The following is a 19,280-nucleotide window of genomic DNA, read 5'->3' as shown; positions in this document are numbered from 1 at the left end:
AATTACCTTACTAACTATTAATAAGCAGCAAATTAGGAATTTATCGAGGCAAAAGTCGTTGTTAATGGTTTGTTAATAGTGAGATAAATAAAATGTGACCACAATTTAGTTTGGATGATCAAAGGTATTGATCAACAAGTTTGATTTCAAGGAGTTTGAAACCAGCATACAAAACCACTGCTGGAGAAAACAAACATTTGTGTCTTTATTTACTGGGATATAGTCTTCGTGACATCTTCTCCGTCAGACAACTAGCCCTGTTCTCTTCCATATAATAGTGCTTCTTGGTGTGTGTACTTACGATATGGTTTCTTTTTTTCTGGCACTTTTAACGAGGATTTTTTTTGTAACAGCTGACATTGTGTCAAAGGCTTACAATAAAAGCTAGAAGGATTTAACAGCAGATTCTCTGCATGCACCTCGTACCTCTTACGCTGCATGCCGGAAATTCAGGCTACTTGAGGGATCCATTTGTGATGTGTTGACGCTTGTATTGAAAATGTCAAAACAGGTGTGCTGTAGCTGTAGCTGATGTGCTGTAGCTGCGTTTCACACAATTTCAGTCAAGCCACGAACCTTCCATCATAGCGACACAATACTCTAAACACAACAACAGCCGCCGCAGAAAATATCAACTTTTGGCCCATATATACAGGGTTCTGGCATGAAACTCTAGATGGCGAAGTCCGATAGGTCTAACTCAATCTGACCAAATGGCATCATTATCACATGGCACAGCTGATTGGTCTGGATGTATTGGCAGTAGCAAGTCTCGGTACTTGCTCTGCAGCAGCAACAGCGTAGCAGATCTATTCCGCCAAGACCAAATACATTAACATTGTCATGTACATTACCATGCCAATCCCTCTGAGAGTTGTCATGACAGAAGTGGATTTACGGCTGGGCACTATGATGGTATGAATGGTGTGATGGCAGAAATATGTCAAGATGGTAGAGATCTTGCTATATTATTTATACCGCAGAAGATGTATTTGGTTGGCTATCAGTTATTATTTTTTCTTAATCAAATGTGAGAGCGAACTGCAGAAAGCGCCGTAAAGTATATTAGCACAAATCGGACTGTACTTATATCCCTCACAGCCTAATTTTAATTTGTAATTAAATATGCTGTCTACTGAAGCAAAACACATTGTTTACATCCCCTTTTCATGGATGTGCTAATGGAGTTTATTTCTGTTTTCTGTTAATGGAACAGAACAGTACTTACGCAGACACTGAGGGATTTCACCACGCCATGTGCCGTTCCCTTCACATGTGGCTATTCCAGGAGAGGACAACTGGTATCCTTCAAAGCAGCTGTAGGTAACACTAGAGCCCCACTGCAGGTCTGAGCCCTCCACTCGCCCATTGTGGATAGCTGGCGGCTGACCACACATTATGACTGAAAAACACCACCACAACAGTATTCAGTATTTAAGAATTGGCTCTCTTTTAATTTTTATGAGGTGGAATTGGAATTGACCAATGCTCACTGGATGGAATCCTGGGCCCGATTGCATGAAAGTCCTTAAGTAATTTGACTTAGGGGTATCCCTGAGAGGGAAAAAATCCCTGAGGTAAGGGATTTCTTTAGGAGCGTTGCAACAAACGTCTTAACTGTCACCCTTACCTAAGTGTTTATACTAAGCGTTTCACAGTAGTTTCTGGCAACATACGGCAATGGGCGCCGCGGTTACTATGGTTACTACATCTCACAATAAACAGATATGTATACATATCTATGACAATCATAATGAAATACAAACCTAACCAACTAAAACTCAGACAAACATTAAGCATGAGCGCTGCCCGTTTCTGCGCTGCTTTGAGGAAACCGCTTTGTTTCTGCAGTGAAAGCGCCTCCTGCTGACCAATGATGGAAAATTTACCAAATGTGAAAATTAACCCATGTTTTGACGCTGCAAACACGCAGAGTTGTAAATGTGAACAGGTGGACCGACAAGATAATGCATTACAATAATCTAAACAATTAAGACAAATTATATTTATATTGTTATTTAATTAATGTAATATTTGATTAATAATGATAGTTTACATTTATATCTTAATTGATACAACTCGTCCATTTACTTAAAAAAATTATATAAAACTTTTTGTTTTGTGAAAACCTGTAAGTCATGCTTTTTACAGTCATTTTACAGTTTAATATGTTACCATAGTCACTGCCCTACTGCGCTCATATGATATTTTATTTGTGCAGGTCTTAAAAAAATGTCTTAAGTCTTACATTTGAGTTTAAAAATCCTGCAGATACTGAGTTTAAGATGACTTAAGGGAGCTCTTTTGGTCCCTTAAATTTATTAAGGTGAAATGGTTACTAGCAACACTTAAGGGAACACTTAAATAATTAAGGGGAATACTCAATGGCAGCCTTAAGGTTCCTTAAGTTGACCCTTGGGTTTTTTTCTTGCAACACAAGTTTCACTAAGGGCTCCCTTAACCTAATAACTAAGGGATTTCTTAGCATAAGGGCTTTCATGCAACCGGGCCCTGGAATTTAGTATATTACTGCATTGCAATTTAAAGAAATTTAACACACTCACATTGCAAAAGATTTTCATTAGTCCAAGTTTTGTGAGAAAACATATAATTAAATTAATAATTTGACTAATTGTCTCAAAATTTACTCAGTGATACTGTATGTAGAAAACTGATTGCACATATTTCTCAATACCATCAAAAAAAAAAGAAACAACACAGAAACAGATTTTAAGGTAAAAGTATTGCATTCATATAACATTTAAAAAATTGTCAGTCCCGTGTCATGTGTTTTCCTCCCCCACGTGTTCCATGTTCAGTTTATGCCCATATTTGGTCCTTCCTGATCCGATTATGTTCCCTGATTAGTTCATCATTTGTTTCCAGCTGTGTTTTGTTAATTATCTTCATTTGCTCCAGTATTTAAAGTGTAGTCTGCCCTGTCTTCCTTCGTCCGGTATTGTTTATGTCAACCTCCTCTGCTACGTGTGTTTTCCTGGTTCCCTTGATGTTATAAAAGTCTCCTTGTTGATGTACTCCACGTCTCCTCGTTCCTCGCTCTGCGCTCCCTCACAGTAGCGATCGTGACAAAAATAAGGTAACACTTTATTTTAGGGTCTCTTAACAAGTTGCTTATTAGCATGCATATTACTTGAATATTAGTCATTTATTAGTACTAATTAAGCACATATTAATGCCTTATTCTACATGACCTTATTCTACATCCCTAATCCTAACCAATACCTAAACTTAAAAACTACCTTATTAACTATTAATAAGCAGCAAATTAGGAATTTATTGAGGGAAAAGTCGTAGTTAATAGTGAATAAGTGTTCCCTATTCTAAAGTGTTACCAAAAAGAAATACTAACTTTAAAATTTGGCATAAATTAAAGCATTATGGAAATGTACTGTCCCCACTGGTAATTGATGCTTAACACAATTTTTTTTTTTGGCAACAACTAAATGTTACAATAAAATCTATAAGAATGCATTAAGGGAATATTTTTTTTTACTGCAACTGAACACCATGTTATTGATCACCTTTTTGCCTTCATGAATGGTCCTGAGGTGTAACAAATGACATTTTTAAAAGTTTCACATAATCTCCAAATTAATGATTTCATAAATGTTGCATGCCTAATGATTATACTATTTTACATTATACTATTTTACTGCTTTTACAATTATACTATTTTTAAACATTGGTTATCAATACAAAAGTATTGTTTCTGTATTTACCATATACTGTATACTGTAATATATAGTATTACATATATAGTATTACATATATAGTATTACATTTGTATACTGTAATACAAAAGTATTTACCCCATGTAGCATAAAAGCCTACACTTACAGCAGTGATTTAGAATTTTATTTTGACTGTCCTACATTCAAATTCAAATTCCATATTCTGTTTGCTACCTCAGTTCAAACTAAAGGAATGGGAACTGAAATGCATTTTAGAGGCATTCTGAACAGCCGACAACCCTGATTTCATCACCATCATTATTACTGACGGAAGATGTGTCCAAACCCAGCACCTCCTTCTTTCACTTGTTCAGACGCAGAAAAGGAAGATCTGAAAGAATAGTATGCTAAACAAGGGGCTTAGAGTTATTTATTTTCTTTCCTTGATCATTACGTTCCATTTGCTAATGGGAGGAAGTGTATCGCTTGTGGGAGGAAACGATGATTAAATGGGATTACATAATCACTCTGAATATCAAACATCCATCGCATATCTTTCTGCGTCCGAAAACATATATCTGATATTTTCTAGAACTGATCGTGAGGAGGCTGAGCTGTCTGCATTGCACCACTTGCTAATTTCATTCTGACATCTGATAACATAGATCCTACACATTTCATGGCAACATCTCCTTGGAGTTCATAAGTGAATAATCTCACTTGCCAGGCAAGTCAAAAAAAAAAGAGATCAAAAACATCTGAAAGGCTTTTGATGTTGGGAAGAACTCCACAATATAAGTATATATTTTAAAAGCTCTCATGATGCTGTTTGCAGAGTGACAGGAAATGCTGCCCTCTCTGCCTGTACAGAGAGAATCGTGTACGTTTGGAAGTTACCTCTGCAGCTTGGTTTGGTCTGATTCCAAGTGCCATCTTTGCTGCAGCGTAGAGTAGATGAACCAGGGGGCTCCATTACATACCCAGGGTTACAGCGATAGTGGACGGTTTTGTTAAATATGAACTCATTTCCGATGTAAATTCCATTGGCAATTGGACCAGGATCCCCACAGCTGATAACTGCAAAGAGAGAGGACAAGCTAGACTCAAACGTTTGTGAACATTCTTTAATAATTCATAGAGATTGCACTTGTAAATATAATAATAATAATTATTATTATTTCTGTTCACATCAATCTGCGCTCCATACAACTTAATATGAATTTTCAGCTGTTAGTCCTTATACTGTATAGACAGACGCGTGTATGAGTTGTAGATGGATGTGGAAAATAAATATATAAATAAACTAATATTATATAATAAATCATAAAATGTGAAAACAGGGATCTGAATACTTTCTGAATGCACCGTATATTCAAAATATTGTGTCTTTTGGGTTACATTTTGGTTCACATTATTTTCTCCTTCATGTAATTAAAGAGTTTGGACCAAAAATGCTTACAATTTGCATTTATTTAATGTGCTTAAATAAAAGCACGTGTTGTGTTACTCTCGATAATGGCGGTAGATGGTAACTCGGGGGAGAAGAATTGTTGAATAAAGTCGTTATTTTTGTTTTTTGCACACAAAAAGTATTATCATAGCTTCATAAAATTACTGCTGAACTACTGATGTCACATGGACCATTTTGTTGATGTTCTTGTTACCTTTCTCGGCCTTGAACATGGTAGTTCCCTTGCTGTCTATGGAGGGTTGGAAACCTCTCGGATTTCATCAAAAATATCTTAATTTGTGTTCCGAAGATGAACGAAGGTCTTATGGATTTGGAACGACATGAGGGTGAATAATTATCGACACAATTTTCATTTTTGGGTGAACCTAGATTATTGACCTAGAAATAGTGCAGAATCTAACTAATATGTTAACTTGTCTTTGGCTAAAACAATCTTCTAACATCCCAGATTTTCAATGTGGTATCATATTTTGGACCCCACTGTATATTTCCCCATTACAAGCTATTACACAAAACCTATATCACACAACTAAAACTGCTGAACTTTATGGAGAGATGACGATTCCTCCTGTTGTCGCCCCTTTTTTTTGAACAAAATAAGAATAACTTTTGTTGACACGTCCAATCGGTGTTAACAGTGGTGGATCACGTGACTTGTGACACAACTCATCAGCTATCAGTGCAACTCCTGAAGCACACAGGGTACATTACACAAGCAATGCCTGTGTAATTACAAAAGCAGGGTAAAAACATTTTGCGGTAATCAAAAAGAGTAAAGGTTGCTGTTCTGACCGATGCAATCTGGTGCTGAGCCGGTCCAGGTGCCATTGGTGGTGCAATGGCGAGTGGTGAGACCCGAGGTCTTGTACCCCTCCCAGCAGGCGTATGTCACCGAGCTAGGAAACAGCATACCATCGCTGAAAACGATCCTGGCGTAGGCCTGCATTCCAGGATTTCCACAGGATACAGCTGGGAAGGCAATCAAAGACCAGAAGAAGTTAAAGAAAGAATGTGAGGAGTAAAAGACTGCAGCCCTGCGGGACTGAAAACAGCAATCGTAAGAGAAGAGCTTCTGTGAAACATATCTAAGGGCTAGCACCACAAGCAAAACACTTGAAACTACACCACAAGCGCAGTGTTTTACAGCCTGCAGAGTGTTGTTGGCAAGGTAGATGAACTTCCATTTCCAATTAGTTGGAGCGTTTAACAAGGTTTTTTTTTTTATTCTCATACTTTGAAGTGGCATTTTCAGATAAGGGCAGTAAAGATGATACGCTCCAATGCGGTTAATTAGAGTTTGAATTCTAATAGCACAGAGATGCATGGCAGCCTTAAATTGGTTGGGTGTCCATACGACAGTGCTATTCTAAATTATGACGACTCGCGTGCAACAGTCAATAATATTTAAATTATACATTTTGACTGCTATTGTAGAAACAAAGAACATGGAATTTTATGCATCAAAGTCATTTTCTATTGTGAACTAATTTCAATAGAATCTTGTGAATAAACAGCACAGGAAACTGGGTGTTGAGCTGTATTGATCATCGTGATACAGATTCCTTTATTTTGCACTCTGCCTAGAGTGTTGCTAGCAAGGTATATCAAATTAGTTCCAACTTGAATTAGTTTTTTGTTAGTATTTTCAAATAGCAATAATTAGAGTTCAGATTTATTAGAATTCAAAAAGATGTTACCTGCTGATGCACGGTAACAACCTGAAATTGGTCAGGTGTCCATATGATGCAGCTTTCAATAACGCTTTCTAAATTATGATGAACAATGTGCAACAGAAAATTAGATTTAAAATACTTGTTTTCATTTCTATTGACGAAATAATAATTTAAGGATGTTTTTATGCTCCAAGAGCATATTGAAGATCAACTGGTTGTTGGTTAAGTTATAGTTAAGAAATCATTATGAAACTTCCATAATTATGTTTGGAGTTTTACCATCCATTAATCAGCAGAACTGTTGTTGAAATAGTTGGTCACATGGAGGACTCACTTAATCTTTATTATCATCAAGATTTGTAGCTGTAATTTGGCCCTCATATCCTTTCAGATTAAATAATAAAACTTAAGTAAATAGAGAAAAACTGGACTGATTAAGAGTTAATGGGATCCTAGTGGAGGGCTGCTGTAAACAGATATACTTCCAAACTTTAAGTCATTATTTGTAAGTAGCAACAGGTTTGTGTTTTATGTCTGGTATCTGGAAAGTGTTGTCTGTATCCTCACAACTGTACTAAAGCCCACCGTGGAGTTACCCCCCACAGCGATCTGTATCAGCCATGTGTTAAAGCCCCTATTCAATTATGAATGTGCCCTAAATGATGTATATTATCAATCTCTTTTACACAACCCCATCATACTGTCTGTAGCAGAAAACAAACAAACAAATTAGTGATAAAACACATTAAGCTATTGGGCACATTGTTGTTGTCCTCTAATAATATGGTATTAATACTTCCTGGGGTGATTCAGAACTCTAGCTTCCATGAGGTTTATTTGCTGAGCGCTCTTATTATTTTGTTTTCATCTGAGACTAACTAAATTACAGATTGAGATATACAATGGAGCTGCACAATGAAATTGGTGAATATATAGGTGTGGGTTAGTTAAGATAGAAAATTTGATTTGTTAATTTCCATTAACTGAATCTAAACTAAATATAAATTATACATAAACTAATTTGTATCAAATTTACTAACAGTGACAGGCAAGAGTCAAGTGATCAAACACACATACAGGGACTGCATATTGGAAATATGGAGGAAAACTACAAAGAACATGAATATGGTCAGCTGCAAAATAACTGAATTGTCTAGGAACCGCAAAAAAAAAAAGAAAAAAAAAAAAGGTCCCACTTTATATTAAGTGGCCCTAATACCTGTGTACTTACATAGTAACTAGATGTGTACATAGTATGTAACCACAGTGTAATACACATTGGTACATAGTATCTAGAGCTCTAATGTTTGTGTAACTACACACATGTAACACCCCCACTGAATGGTATGTGTAAATACAAATGTGTAACAGGACATTGGTAACAACACTTTTTGGTAATGAAAGTACAAATGTGTAACAGGACTAACAGCATTTTTTGGTAAAGAAAGTGTTACACTTTATATTAGATTTACCATGTAATTATTCGTATGTTACACAGCAGCGGCCAGTAAGTTAGGCTTTACATATAAATTGTGGTTGGTGTCCAGAATGTTACACTTTCTATTAAGTGGACAGTTCCTGAGGAGTTACCATGTAAGTACACTGGTATTACAGTGGTGCACCAACTTGAGATCCAACTCCTCCCACTTTACATATCCCTAAACCTACCCATCTCCACCCCCTCGATCAAATTGTTCCAATTACTCTTATACATAGTGTTGTTACAAAATGTCGTTATATATGTCCTGTTACACATTTGTACTTACACAAACCATTCAGAGGGTTGTTACGTGTGTAGTTACAGAAATATTACAGCTCTAGATACTATGTACCAATGTGTATTACACTGTGGTTACATACTACGTACACATCCAGTTACTATGTAAGTACACAAGTATTAGGGCCACTTAATATAAAGTGGGACCTCAGTAACAATAAAAAAATAAAAACCTTTGCTCAGACTCTGAATCATGTCAAAACGTCCTGTTTTTCCATTAGCAGTTAGCTATTCACAAATCCTTATTAAAGTAATGTATCATTAGACACCATGCTTAATGACAGGGCCTTTTGTGTGGCTCCACTAACCGGAGTCATTTAGTTAACTCGCAATTACCGATTTTAGGCCGGTTAGCATCAAAAGATACATTTTACAATAATTACAGTGTACAATTCAGGAAAAAGTGAGCACAGCAGGTTAAGTGGGGTTCAGAAACAAAGAGAACACGTTGTAATTTGAGCCGACTTTAGTTTCTAAGAATACATTTAAACCTTTATAAATATATAGCACAAACTAAAAACCCCTAGTCTCTCAAGCATACATTTTTACTCATTAGGCCGTTGCCTTTACTGGATCACAATTTGCCTTTCTGATCAAATTAAGCTCAAGTGCAAAGCCACATCCTGGTGAATTTCGCCCTGTGTGTCTCTCCACACATATCTGTGACCCTTACCTTCACACACGGGCTGGGTTCCGCTCCAGGACCCGTTCTGCAGACAGGTGCGCTCGGAAAATCCGATCAGAGTGTAGCCCGCTTCGCACGTGAACCTTAGGAGGCTTTTATGCCTGAACTCCTCCCCAAGACGAGAACCGTGAGGAGGAATTCCTGGATCGCCACAGAATCCTGGATTATCACCTGAAATGCACAAAGGCATGACTCTCATGACTCTCATTGACCACTCACTTCCTCAGTGACCTCGGTTCCAGAAATGTTTTGAACAATTATTAAATAAAGAGTTATGAATCAAGCCAACCAGAGAGAGAAAAAAACAAACAAACCTTACATTCACATTTGATTCAAAGCAACAACTAATTTCAAAATCATACAAAACTGTGAAGTTCATTTACTCATTGGAAAAATAATTGAACTACGCATGCCATGAATGAAAATGAAATAAAATAATAATAAAAAAAGAGTAACACTTTAGTATAGAGACAAAGTCTCACTGTTAACTAGTTACTTATTAGCATGCCTATTATTAACATAATGACCTTTTATTAGTAATTATAAAACATTTATTCTGCATGAATATATTCTACATCCCTAATCCTACCCGATATCTAAACGTACTACCTAACTATTAATGAGTAGTAAATTAGGAGTTTATTAAGGCAAAAGTCGTAGTTAATGGGTTGTTAAGAGCGAAAATTGGACCTTAAAATAAAGTATGACCAAAAAAAAAAAAATATATATATATATATAAGACTATTGACTTATTTTATAGAAATGTTACATTAGAAATGTTTTTTTGGTTATATTTCAAAATCTTGAGACATATACAAATATATGTAACACTGTACAACAAAGTCTCATTTGTTAACATTTTTAACTAGTAAATATAAACTAACATTACTTCTACAGCATGTTAATCCAAGTTTAAGTTCATTTATAAATAAATATATATATATATATGTGTGTGTGTGTGTGTGTGTGACCCGTGCTGGCAAAATTTCTCTTCATTTTCACATCCTACATTAAAATACCTTCAAAATGATATATAACTTGAGTCAGCAGAGATGATTTTGAGAAAAATTTAGTTAACGTTTTCTGAAGATTCCAAAGCAATATCACCAAGCAATATTGCATATTTTCCTCCAATTCTTTTCTTAATAATAATTACTATATTATTAATCACAATATAGCTGTTTTTTTATTTTATCTCTGTTATTAAAAATAAGATACAAAGATGCAAATAAAATGTAGTTTAATCAAGAGCAGCGAATGATTCCGTCTTTTGTTTTAATGTTTGATTAACATCGAGACAGATCAATATTTTGACCTACTGTAATGCATGGATCTAATATAATGTTACACATCAGATTTTTCCCCAACCATTAACTAAACGTTCATGTAAGACATAACAGATTATGTGAATCTCGCCAAGACATATTTAGCAATAATGTACTTTACAGGGAGATTGTGCGCTCTCGGAGAGGCGATCGTTTTGTTTTCATCAGGTTTGAAAATCATATTTTACTGGTTCAGACTCATGTCATACAGAATTCGCTATGAATATTTATAAGGCTCGAATGCTGCACTTTTCAACGATATATCCTAAAACTTGTGCTGAGAAGCAGCAGCAGTCGTCCAGAAGTGAGCAGAAATAATGTTACACATCAGATTTTTCCCCAACCATTAACTAAACGTTCATGTAAGACATAACAGATTATGTGAATCTCGCCAAGACATATTTAGCAATAATGTACTTTACAGGGAGATTGTGCGCTCTCGGAGAGGCGATCGTTTTGTTTTCATCAGGTTTGAAAATCATATTTTACTGGTTCAGACTCATGTCATACAGAATTCGCTATGAATATTTATAAGGCTCGAATGCTGCACTTTTCAACGATATATCCTAAAACTTGTGCTGAGAAGCAGCAGCAGTCGTCCAGAAGTGAGCAGAAAAAAGGGTACTCCTCTCAGAAAACGTACAAATAAAGATCATTTTAGATGTTTAATTACTATTTGAAGCATTGGGATCACTAGAAGCGGGCTTAATAAACTCATTTTTGTGAAAACCTCAAATTCGACCAAAACTGACATTTTTCACTTCTTTTTTTGCCAGCACGGGATATATATATATATATATATATATATATGTATGTGTATGTATGTATGTGTATATATATATACTGTATATGTATGTATGTATGTGTGTGTGTATATATATATATATATATATATATATATGCATTGCTCATTGTTAGCTCATGTTAGCAAATAAATTAACTTATGTTAACAAATGGGATCTTATTGGAAAGTGTTACCCAAATATATAAGTTATCGAAAGGTGTAGGACATTAACGTGAATACATCATTTTCAATGATTTATAGGTGTGGGTGTCACTGCTGGGCTTTTTTGGTTCAGTTCCTGTTTTCCTGTTGACTTCTCTGATTGGTGGATTCCTTCTTCACCAGGAATTTGGAAATTAGGTGTTAATATATGCTTCTGTAGCAGCAAACCAATCTTAGAGCTCATGGTAGATCTCTCTTAAATTAGTTTATCTATGAACAAAATGAATGTGTCTACTTCTTACCAAACTCCTAGGCTCTAGTCCGGGGCAGTCTGGTTTACGTTATTATTTCATAAACTTATCAGATAAACATAGAAATGTCAGAGAACTGCGTGATGTGCACATCATCTGGACTTTGAGGAAACAAGAACTTTGTCAGCGCTGATGTCAACAGCAGTTACTGTTTAAACTTTAAGATCTGTCTGAGCTCAGACAGACACTTAAGTCTGAAGTAAGCTGAGCTGCTCAGACAGAGGCTTAAAGTTCAGCTAGCCAGCTGGTCTGCAGTCTCCCGCCCTGAGGCTCTGCCACCTGCTGATGTGTGTACCTGAACAGTAGGGCGGCGGCTCCACCGGCCGGCCATCATCCAGACACTGGCGCGTGGTGTTCCCCACCAGAGTCCGGCCCTGGCTGCAAGAGTAATGGACCACAGCTCTGTTGGTCCTGAGCCTCGGCCACCTGCTGATGTGTGTACCTGAACAGTAGGGCGGCGAGCTGCTCCACCGGCCATCATCCAGACACTGGCGCGTGGTGTTCCCCACCAGAGTCCGGCCCTGGCTGCAAGAGTAATGGACCACAGCTCTGTTGGTGAACTTCTGGCCTGACATGACAGCAAACGGCGGTGTGCCGGGATCACCGCAGGATATTGCTATGGGGGGCATTAGAAAGAGAACGGACCATCTCAGATAAGATACTTCAAAACTTCATATTTCCACAATCGATTATGACGGCCTGGTTACCCTGTTTGTCATTCAAAGTCTTTTTGGTATAGAATGCTGATAACCTATCTACACAGTATACACCAATCAGACGTTTTCCTAAGAGGCAATTACATAGGCTGTATGCTTGCATTCAAACAGCTAGATGGAGAACAGCAAACTAGAAAAAAAAAAAAAAACATTTTTAACTTCAAATACAATGTGTCAAGTTATAAATACACTTAAAAATACAATGCTCGCAGCATGAAATGCTGAAAAAAAAAAAATAATAAACAGAGATGCGAGACAATGGCAAAAGATGTCGGTCTGCATTTGTACATTGACCAACTATTTCAAAAACATTTTGACAGCGCAGTAATTGTCTTGTTTACAAAAGCCTTGTCTGTTACAAAAGTGGTCCTTTATGGCTGTAGTAGTGGAGCTTTTAAGGGGATGAATTTAGAAATGCAACTTCTAAGAGGTGACTTTTATTGCGCTGACAGTTCAACAGTTATAGTTACTTTTAGCAAGGTAAAGCACACTGTCAGAATGCTAAAGCCCTCTGAAAAGTTACATCTCTAAATTTATTCCCTTTAGTGCACAAGTGCTAAAAATATTAAAGCTAAAATAAATTAAAAAATCTAGGTAAACAGAAAAAGTAATCACTCAGAAGTTTGTCCTTTTTGTAAAAATATCTAAATAACTTGTGTAATATAAGTATGAACTAAGCTTATATTTCTTATTCAATTAGCAAAAGTATAAAAAAAAGGTCTCAACATCTTATATAATCCTTCTTCTCCAATGAAAGAGCTTGTTTTAAGAATGTCTGATATTACCGGAATCAAGAACCATAATTCTAATTTTGAAAATGTTTTTTTTTTAAGCATTCCATCACATATATACAACAGCAAAGCCGTTTTTGGCACTGTACGGATCTCTGGACGAGTGTGTATTGGACGAAACATGAGGCTATCACTCACGAAGGCACTTAGGAAGTGATCTGTCCCAGAAGCCATTTGACTGGCAGGTGAGGACGGAGGAGCCGAGCAGATAGAAGCCCCTCTTGCAGTGATACATCACGGTGTTTCTGTAGTTGAAGCTTTCGGGGTAGTGCTGTTGAGAGTGACGAATGGTGTTCTCCACAAAGCCCGGATCAGAGCAGTTTACCACTGCAAGATAAAAACAGCCAGATGCTTAATGTCTGACAGAGTGAGGAAAGACAGAAGAAATCAATGGAGGAGGCTGAACAGTAGGATCGCTGGTGCAGCCTCTGAAGCAATTTCAATCAACTCCGAACCGTAAACCGCACTTTCTTTTTGACGGCACGAATTATAAGCGGGTGAATTGTGCTCCTTCAGAACTTTCTTTGCCTTTTATCTGTGCACTTCCACAACAGTGAAGCATCTTTTGTTTTCCTGTGCATACCTAGAACATGTCATGCATGCATTCTGATCGAAAGCTGACATATCTGTTCATGCAGTGAGCATTATTCTACACATGTAGCTGATTCTTTCTACACTGTCTTGAAAAATTTTGACAGATGTGGTCATGTTACATTTTTCTGTACTCAAACCGGGTACATGCTGTCCTTGGCATGCTGTGTCGGCCATGCAGTTACAAATTCAGTTACTGCCCTTCGCAATTTAACAGAAAAAAAAAAAAAAGATAGAAGTTGAGGCCATGTCCAGAGGAAACAAACCAGACTGCCTTCCCTCGGTGGCAGCTGTCAATGTCTCGGCACTCAATTAAGCCCCCTGGGAAAGGAAAAGTGGGTGGACAAGCAGCTAAAAAGTTGATAATTGGCACCTGTTATAGGTGTGTTGTTTTTCTTTGTGAGACATCATGGTTTGATCTGAGCGTATCTTGAAAATAAATATCTTATCAGAGGGACACAGCTCAGAATAAGAATAAGACAGCATAATTGTCATATGGTTGACAGCTGAAAAACAATAACAATTACTTGTGTGAATTCTTTTTTTTTTTTACAAATATGACAATTCTACTTGTTATTTATTTGAGTAATGTCAATTCTACCTTTTAAATTATATATAACAATTCTACATTTATCATTATGTACATTCTTTTTATTTATTTTTTGCATTTCTGCAACTAAAGTAGTGCGTATAAACAGTTCTACCTTTTTCGTAATTGTATATGACAGTTTTACCTCTTAAACAACGGTATATTAGAATTATACCTTTTCATTTGTACATGACAATTCTACACATCTTTTGTGGATTTGTGCATGCCTACCTTTTTTACAATTGGATGTGGCTAGTTTGCAAATAATAATACAAATAATAATAAACTTACAATTATACCAATAACAAATGTCATTTTTCTACTAGTGCAATATATGCATGGTTTAGTCAAAGCTATTAAAATGGCCATAAAATAATACTAATAATAATAAAATAAAATAAAAAGGTCTAGTTAGTTTCTAAATACTGGCAAAAACACAAAGCTCACATCAACTCAACTTTGGATTTGTTTTATGGAACAATGCATCCATTCAGAGGAACGTCCGCCTTTTCCCTGCTGAGAGCTTCTTCCCTGGGCTCTGGCTGAGCCTGTGGGGAATTGTCCATCTCAGATGCATTGACCTGCCTCCATTTTACCGTCACGATTCAATTTCACCAGGCCACCATCAACAACTTCCTTTGCACATTAATTAATCATTAAAGTGACAAGATGTGCACAGTTACTCCTACTTAATGTCAGAAAGCATCCCACAATGTCACACGGGTTGCTGCAGACCCATTTGACTTTCAAATCAACACTTCAAGATGGGGAATGACACACCGAGAATTATTTGCACATTGCTTCTTGTCATTCACTGGCTGACTCAGACTGCTGAGCACAGATGCTGGTTTCGCTCTGTTAATGCTAAGCCCATGAGCTGTGGGTGTTAAACAGCCTCACTAAGGAGCTTCTCGCATAACAAGACGGTGTTCAAGGCTGCGTCTCCACTGAGATTCTCAACAAGGGACAGGTTGCCTGAAAGCATTTGATATACAGTAAAATCGTGTTTTTTTTTTAAAGTTTCATACCCTTGCACACAGGAAGAGGGTTGCTCCACTGTCCGTTCATGCGACACTGCGCTCTGGATGCACCGTGCAACACATAGCCTGTGTTGCAGGTGAAGTTGACCACGTCGTTGAGATTAAACTCACTGCCGTTTGTCCGACCGTTTGCAGGGTTTCCAGGATGGCCGCAGGTTATGGCTGTTAAGAAAGGGAGAATGGTCAATCACTTCTTTTTTTGAAGCTGCTGACAGGGCTTATGCATGTGTTAAAGTTACAATTTTTTTGTTAAAATCAAGGTTGTCAATTAAAGTAAAAGGTAAAGTAAATGTAAAATGGTTTATTGCCCATCGATTATTGCCTATGGATATTTATTACATCTTACTTTATCTACATACAGTATACTCACGTAAAGCAATATATAGCATGACTGTTGTTGTGATATAGTCTGATTGCTGATATTGTCGCAAAAACGTCAACTGTATTATCGCACCACTCTCTATGTAAAGTTGGATATATACTGTACTATATCCAGCCTTATTTAGATACATCCAGTACACTCACGTAAACCAATATATAAAACTTAGCTGATTTTTTACTAACCTTTTTACTATTCAACTGCTTGGTTGCTTGTATCATCGCAAAAGTACATTATATAATCTCCCAGATATTAAGATATAAACATTTTAAACATTAACATCATGATTTTCTGTAAAACTGCATTGAAATGATTTGTATTGTCAACAGAACTTTATCATCTATCTATCTATCTATCTATCTATCTATCTAGAACAATAGAAGCAATCAGACCAATAAGAGAGCAACAGTATACGAGTGCTGTGACAAGTCTCAGTTAATCTAGCACAGTACACATAGCAAGGTTTTTATTTTATTTTAAATAAATTAGAGCGAATAGAATAGAATAGAATAGGTAAGTGCTAGTATTAATTGGTCAGAAAAAGATGTGTCTTTAGATGCTTTTTTTTTTTGAAAATGGCTAAAGACTCAGCTGCTCGAATATATAAATAAAAGACACTTACGAACACACACAGGTGCTTGGCCTGACCACCTGTGGTCTTGTTGGCAGATACGAACCGATGTCCCTATGAGCCGAAAGCCCAGGTTGCACTGATAAACAACTGTGTCCCTATAACTAGATCCATCACCACTGATGTGGCCGTTAACAATCGGATCCGGAGAATCACAATGACCAGCTGAAAAAAGATTTAAAGTGGTCAGAATCAACAAACATCTCATTAAAATGGAATCCTGTTACTAAACACAAACAAATTCAAACTACGTGTTTTACAGAGCATGAAGTACGGACACATCAGCGCTATGTCCAGAGAGCACTCCGGGAGTCACTGCCTGACATTTTGATGAAATGTCCTCCGTGCTGTTTGGTCAAGCAGCAGGTGATGTGTCCTAGGGTCAGCGCTGATCGTCAGACAATGGCATACCTCAGTTGAGCTGCTCTCACTGCTTGCTCAAGTATTTCCCCTATTTCCAGGATTATTTAGCACTACAGACGTCATAAATTAACACTGGCAACACAAGACTATGTGCATTTAGTGTTAGGGCTGTGGATGTCTGATAGAAACGTTGTTCTGGGACTAACAAAGGATGTTTTTCCAGGAACATGTCCTACTTAGGGAAATCACATTGTTCTTAGTGCTGTGCAATAACTAGAACTATACAGGCATAATATAATAGAGTAGGAATACATCCAGTAAACAGATTTGCTTTGCTCTACACATGAATGGCTCAGTAATAATAACATCCAATCACAGAAGCCCTGCTGAAAGATACTACTTACCCAGACATTTGGTCTCATCTCCACTCCAGAGACCGTTAGCCTGACACTCCCTCACGTGCGAGCCCACTAAAGTGTACCCTGTGTTGCACATGAAGATAGCTGTGGCGCCATAGGTAGTCAGAGTGCCCATCTTCCTGCCATTAGGAGGGGACGGAAGCTCCCCACAGGAAATAACTGGAGGAAATAGCCATTGCAATATCTTGAATACACATGGCACTTTTAGCTGAAAAGGTCACATTGATGATGATGCATACAATATGCCATTCTTATTCACAGTAGCTACCAGGAAATGGAGGGGTGAAGTGGGCATGCCTAAAAGCAACACAGATGCGTTTATATATTGGTGGACATGTCAAGGGTAATAGAAGTACACTACCAGTTAAAAGTTTGTTGTTATTTACTCTTCACTCTCAGAAATAAAGGTACAAAAGCTGTCACTGGGGTGGTACCTTTTCAAAAGGTACACTTTTGTTCCTATTAGGTTCTAATATGTACACTTAAGTACTAATACGTATGTACCATTAAGGTAACAAACATGTACCTTTTGAAAAGGTACCGCCCCATTTTAGAACGATAATGAAGTATTACAACACAAAATAACACAAATGGAAATCAAACTGAACATTTAGTTCATTATCACACTTTAAATACATACATACATGCTATTCTAGTTTTATAAAGATAATCAGGTCACACTTTAATTTAAGGTCCAATTCTCACCATTAACTTACTATTAACTACGAAACTTGCTGCTTATTAATAGTTAGTTGTTAAGTTTAGGTATGGGGGAGGATTAAGGGATCTACAATATGGTCATGCAGAATAAGGCATGAATATGTGCTTTAGAGGTAGTAAACAGCCAATATATTAGTAATATGCATTATAGTTAATAGTGAGAATTGGCCTTTAAAATTACCACTAGATTCTTACATTTTCTGAAGGAAATGTGAGAGGTGACTGGCCCTGTAAAACGTCTCAGGTTACGCATGTAACCATGGTTCCTCGAGGAAACGAGACGCTGCGTCGGAGAACGCTTTGGGAATGCCCTTCAGCATGACCGGCTCTGAATCACGTGTGTAATCAGTCCAATGGATGGGCGAGACGTCACGGGCGGGGTGACGTAGCGATCAGGAAGCTTAAAAGCACGTGCGGTGAAACCGGCGTCAGCTTCCAGAAGTGAAGCAAGCGCTGGCAGAGATGCCGTAAGTATGGCCCTGCGATGCAGCATCTCGTTCTCTCAAGGAACCATTGTTACATGCGTAACCTGAGACATTCCTCTTCAGGAACTCGAGCTGCGTCGGAGAACGTTTTGGGAACGAGCATGCCCACGCCTCCAGACTTTCAAATCTCTGCCTAGTGTGGAAGCCTGCACAGCTAGGGCGAGAGAACAGAAGAGCCCGGAGTGGCTCGCATACCTAGGCCATAGAACCTGACAGGTTAGGGGCGTGGACCATCCCGCAGCGTTGCAGATGTCCTTCATAGAGACACCTGCCAAGAAGGCCTTGGAGGTATAGGGTTAAATCTCTGCCACAATTCTGCGTGCAAAAGATCATATTTTGAGCGCACAAAAGTGCATTTTGCACGCACGCGATCTGAGTTTTGTGGAGAAAATGTTCATTTTGCAAAGAAAAACGTTTTTTGAGCACACTAAAATCAATTTTGCATTTAAAATAAGTTTTTGGATGTGTGCAGACCTTCTCTTTTGCACGTGCAATGTTTCACTAGCTTGCTCCCTTGATGCCCGCCCTCAGTGCTCTCTAAATGCCAACGGCTGGCGTGCTCAACACAACCCAGCGTTACAATATGCCATAATTCTAGCCAATCAGAGACGAAGCTGCTAAATTCTGATTGGCTGCCTTGACAACCAATCACAACATTCCTTGCATTGCTGATGAC

The 19,280-nt window shown here is 37.6% G+C and overlaps 1 protein-coding gene across 1 annotated transcript in view; it reads right to left on the bottom strand.

Annotated features, from left to right (window-relative positions):
- The window catches only part of LOC107717843 (CUB and sushi domain-containing protein 1-like), a 373,583-nt gene that overhangs the window by 14,433 nt on the left and 339,870 nt on the right, over nt 1-19,280 (bottom strand). The window contains 9 exon segments of the mRNA XM_016524723.1: nt 1,229-1,402; nt 4,590-4,769; nt 5,956-6,132; nt 9,287-9,469; nt 12,323-12,496; nt 13,526-13,714; nt 15,596-15,769; nt 16,609-16,782; nt 17,385-17,558. Coding sequence (XP_016380209.1) covers nt 1,229-1,402; nt 4,590-4,769; nt 5,956-6,132; nt 9,287-9,469; nt 12,323-12,496; nt 13,526-13,714; nt 15,596-15,769; nt 16,609-16,782; nt 17,385-17,558 — 1,599 coding nt within the window.

Source organism: Sinocyclocheilus rhinocerous, unplaced genomic scaffold, assembly GCF_001515625.1.
Source record: "Sinocyclocheilus rhinocerous isolate Xijiao unplaced genomic scaffold, SAMN03320098_v1.1 scaffold780, whole genome shotgun sequence".
Lineage (NCBI taxonomy): Eukaryota > Metazoa > Chordata > Actinopteri > Cypriniformes > Cyprinidae > Sinocyclocheilus > Sinocyclocheilus rhinocerous.
This window is presented reverse-complemented; position numbering and strand designations above follow the sequence as displayed.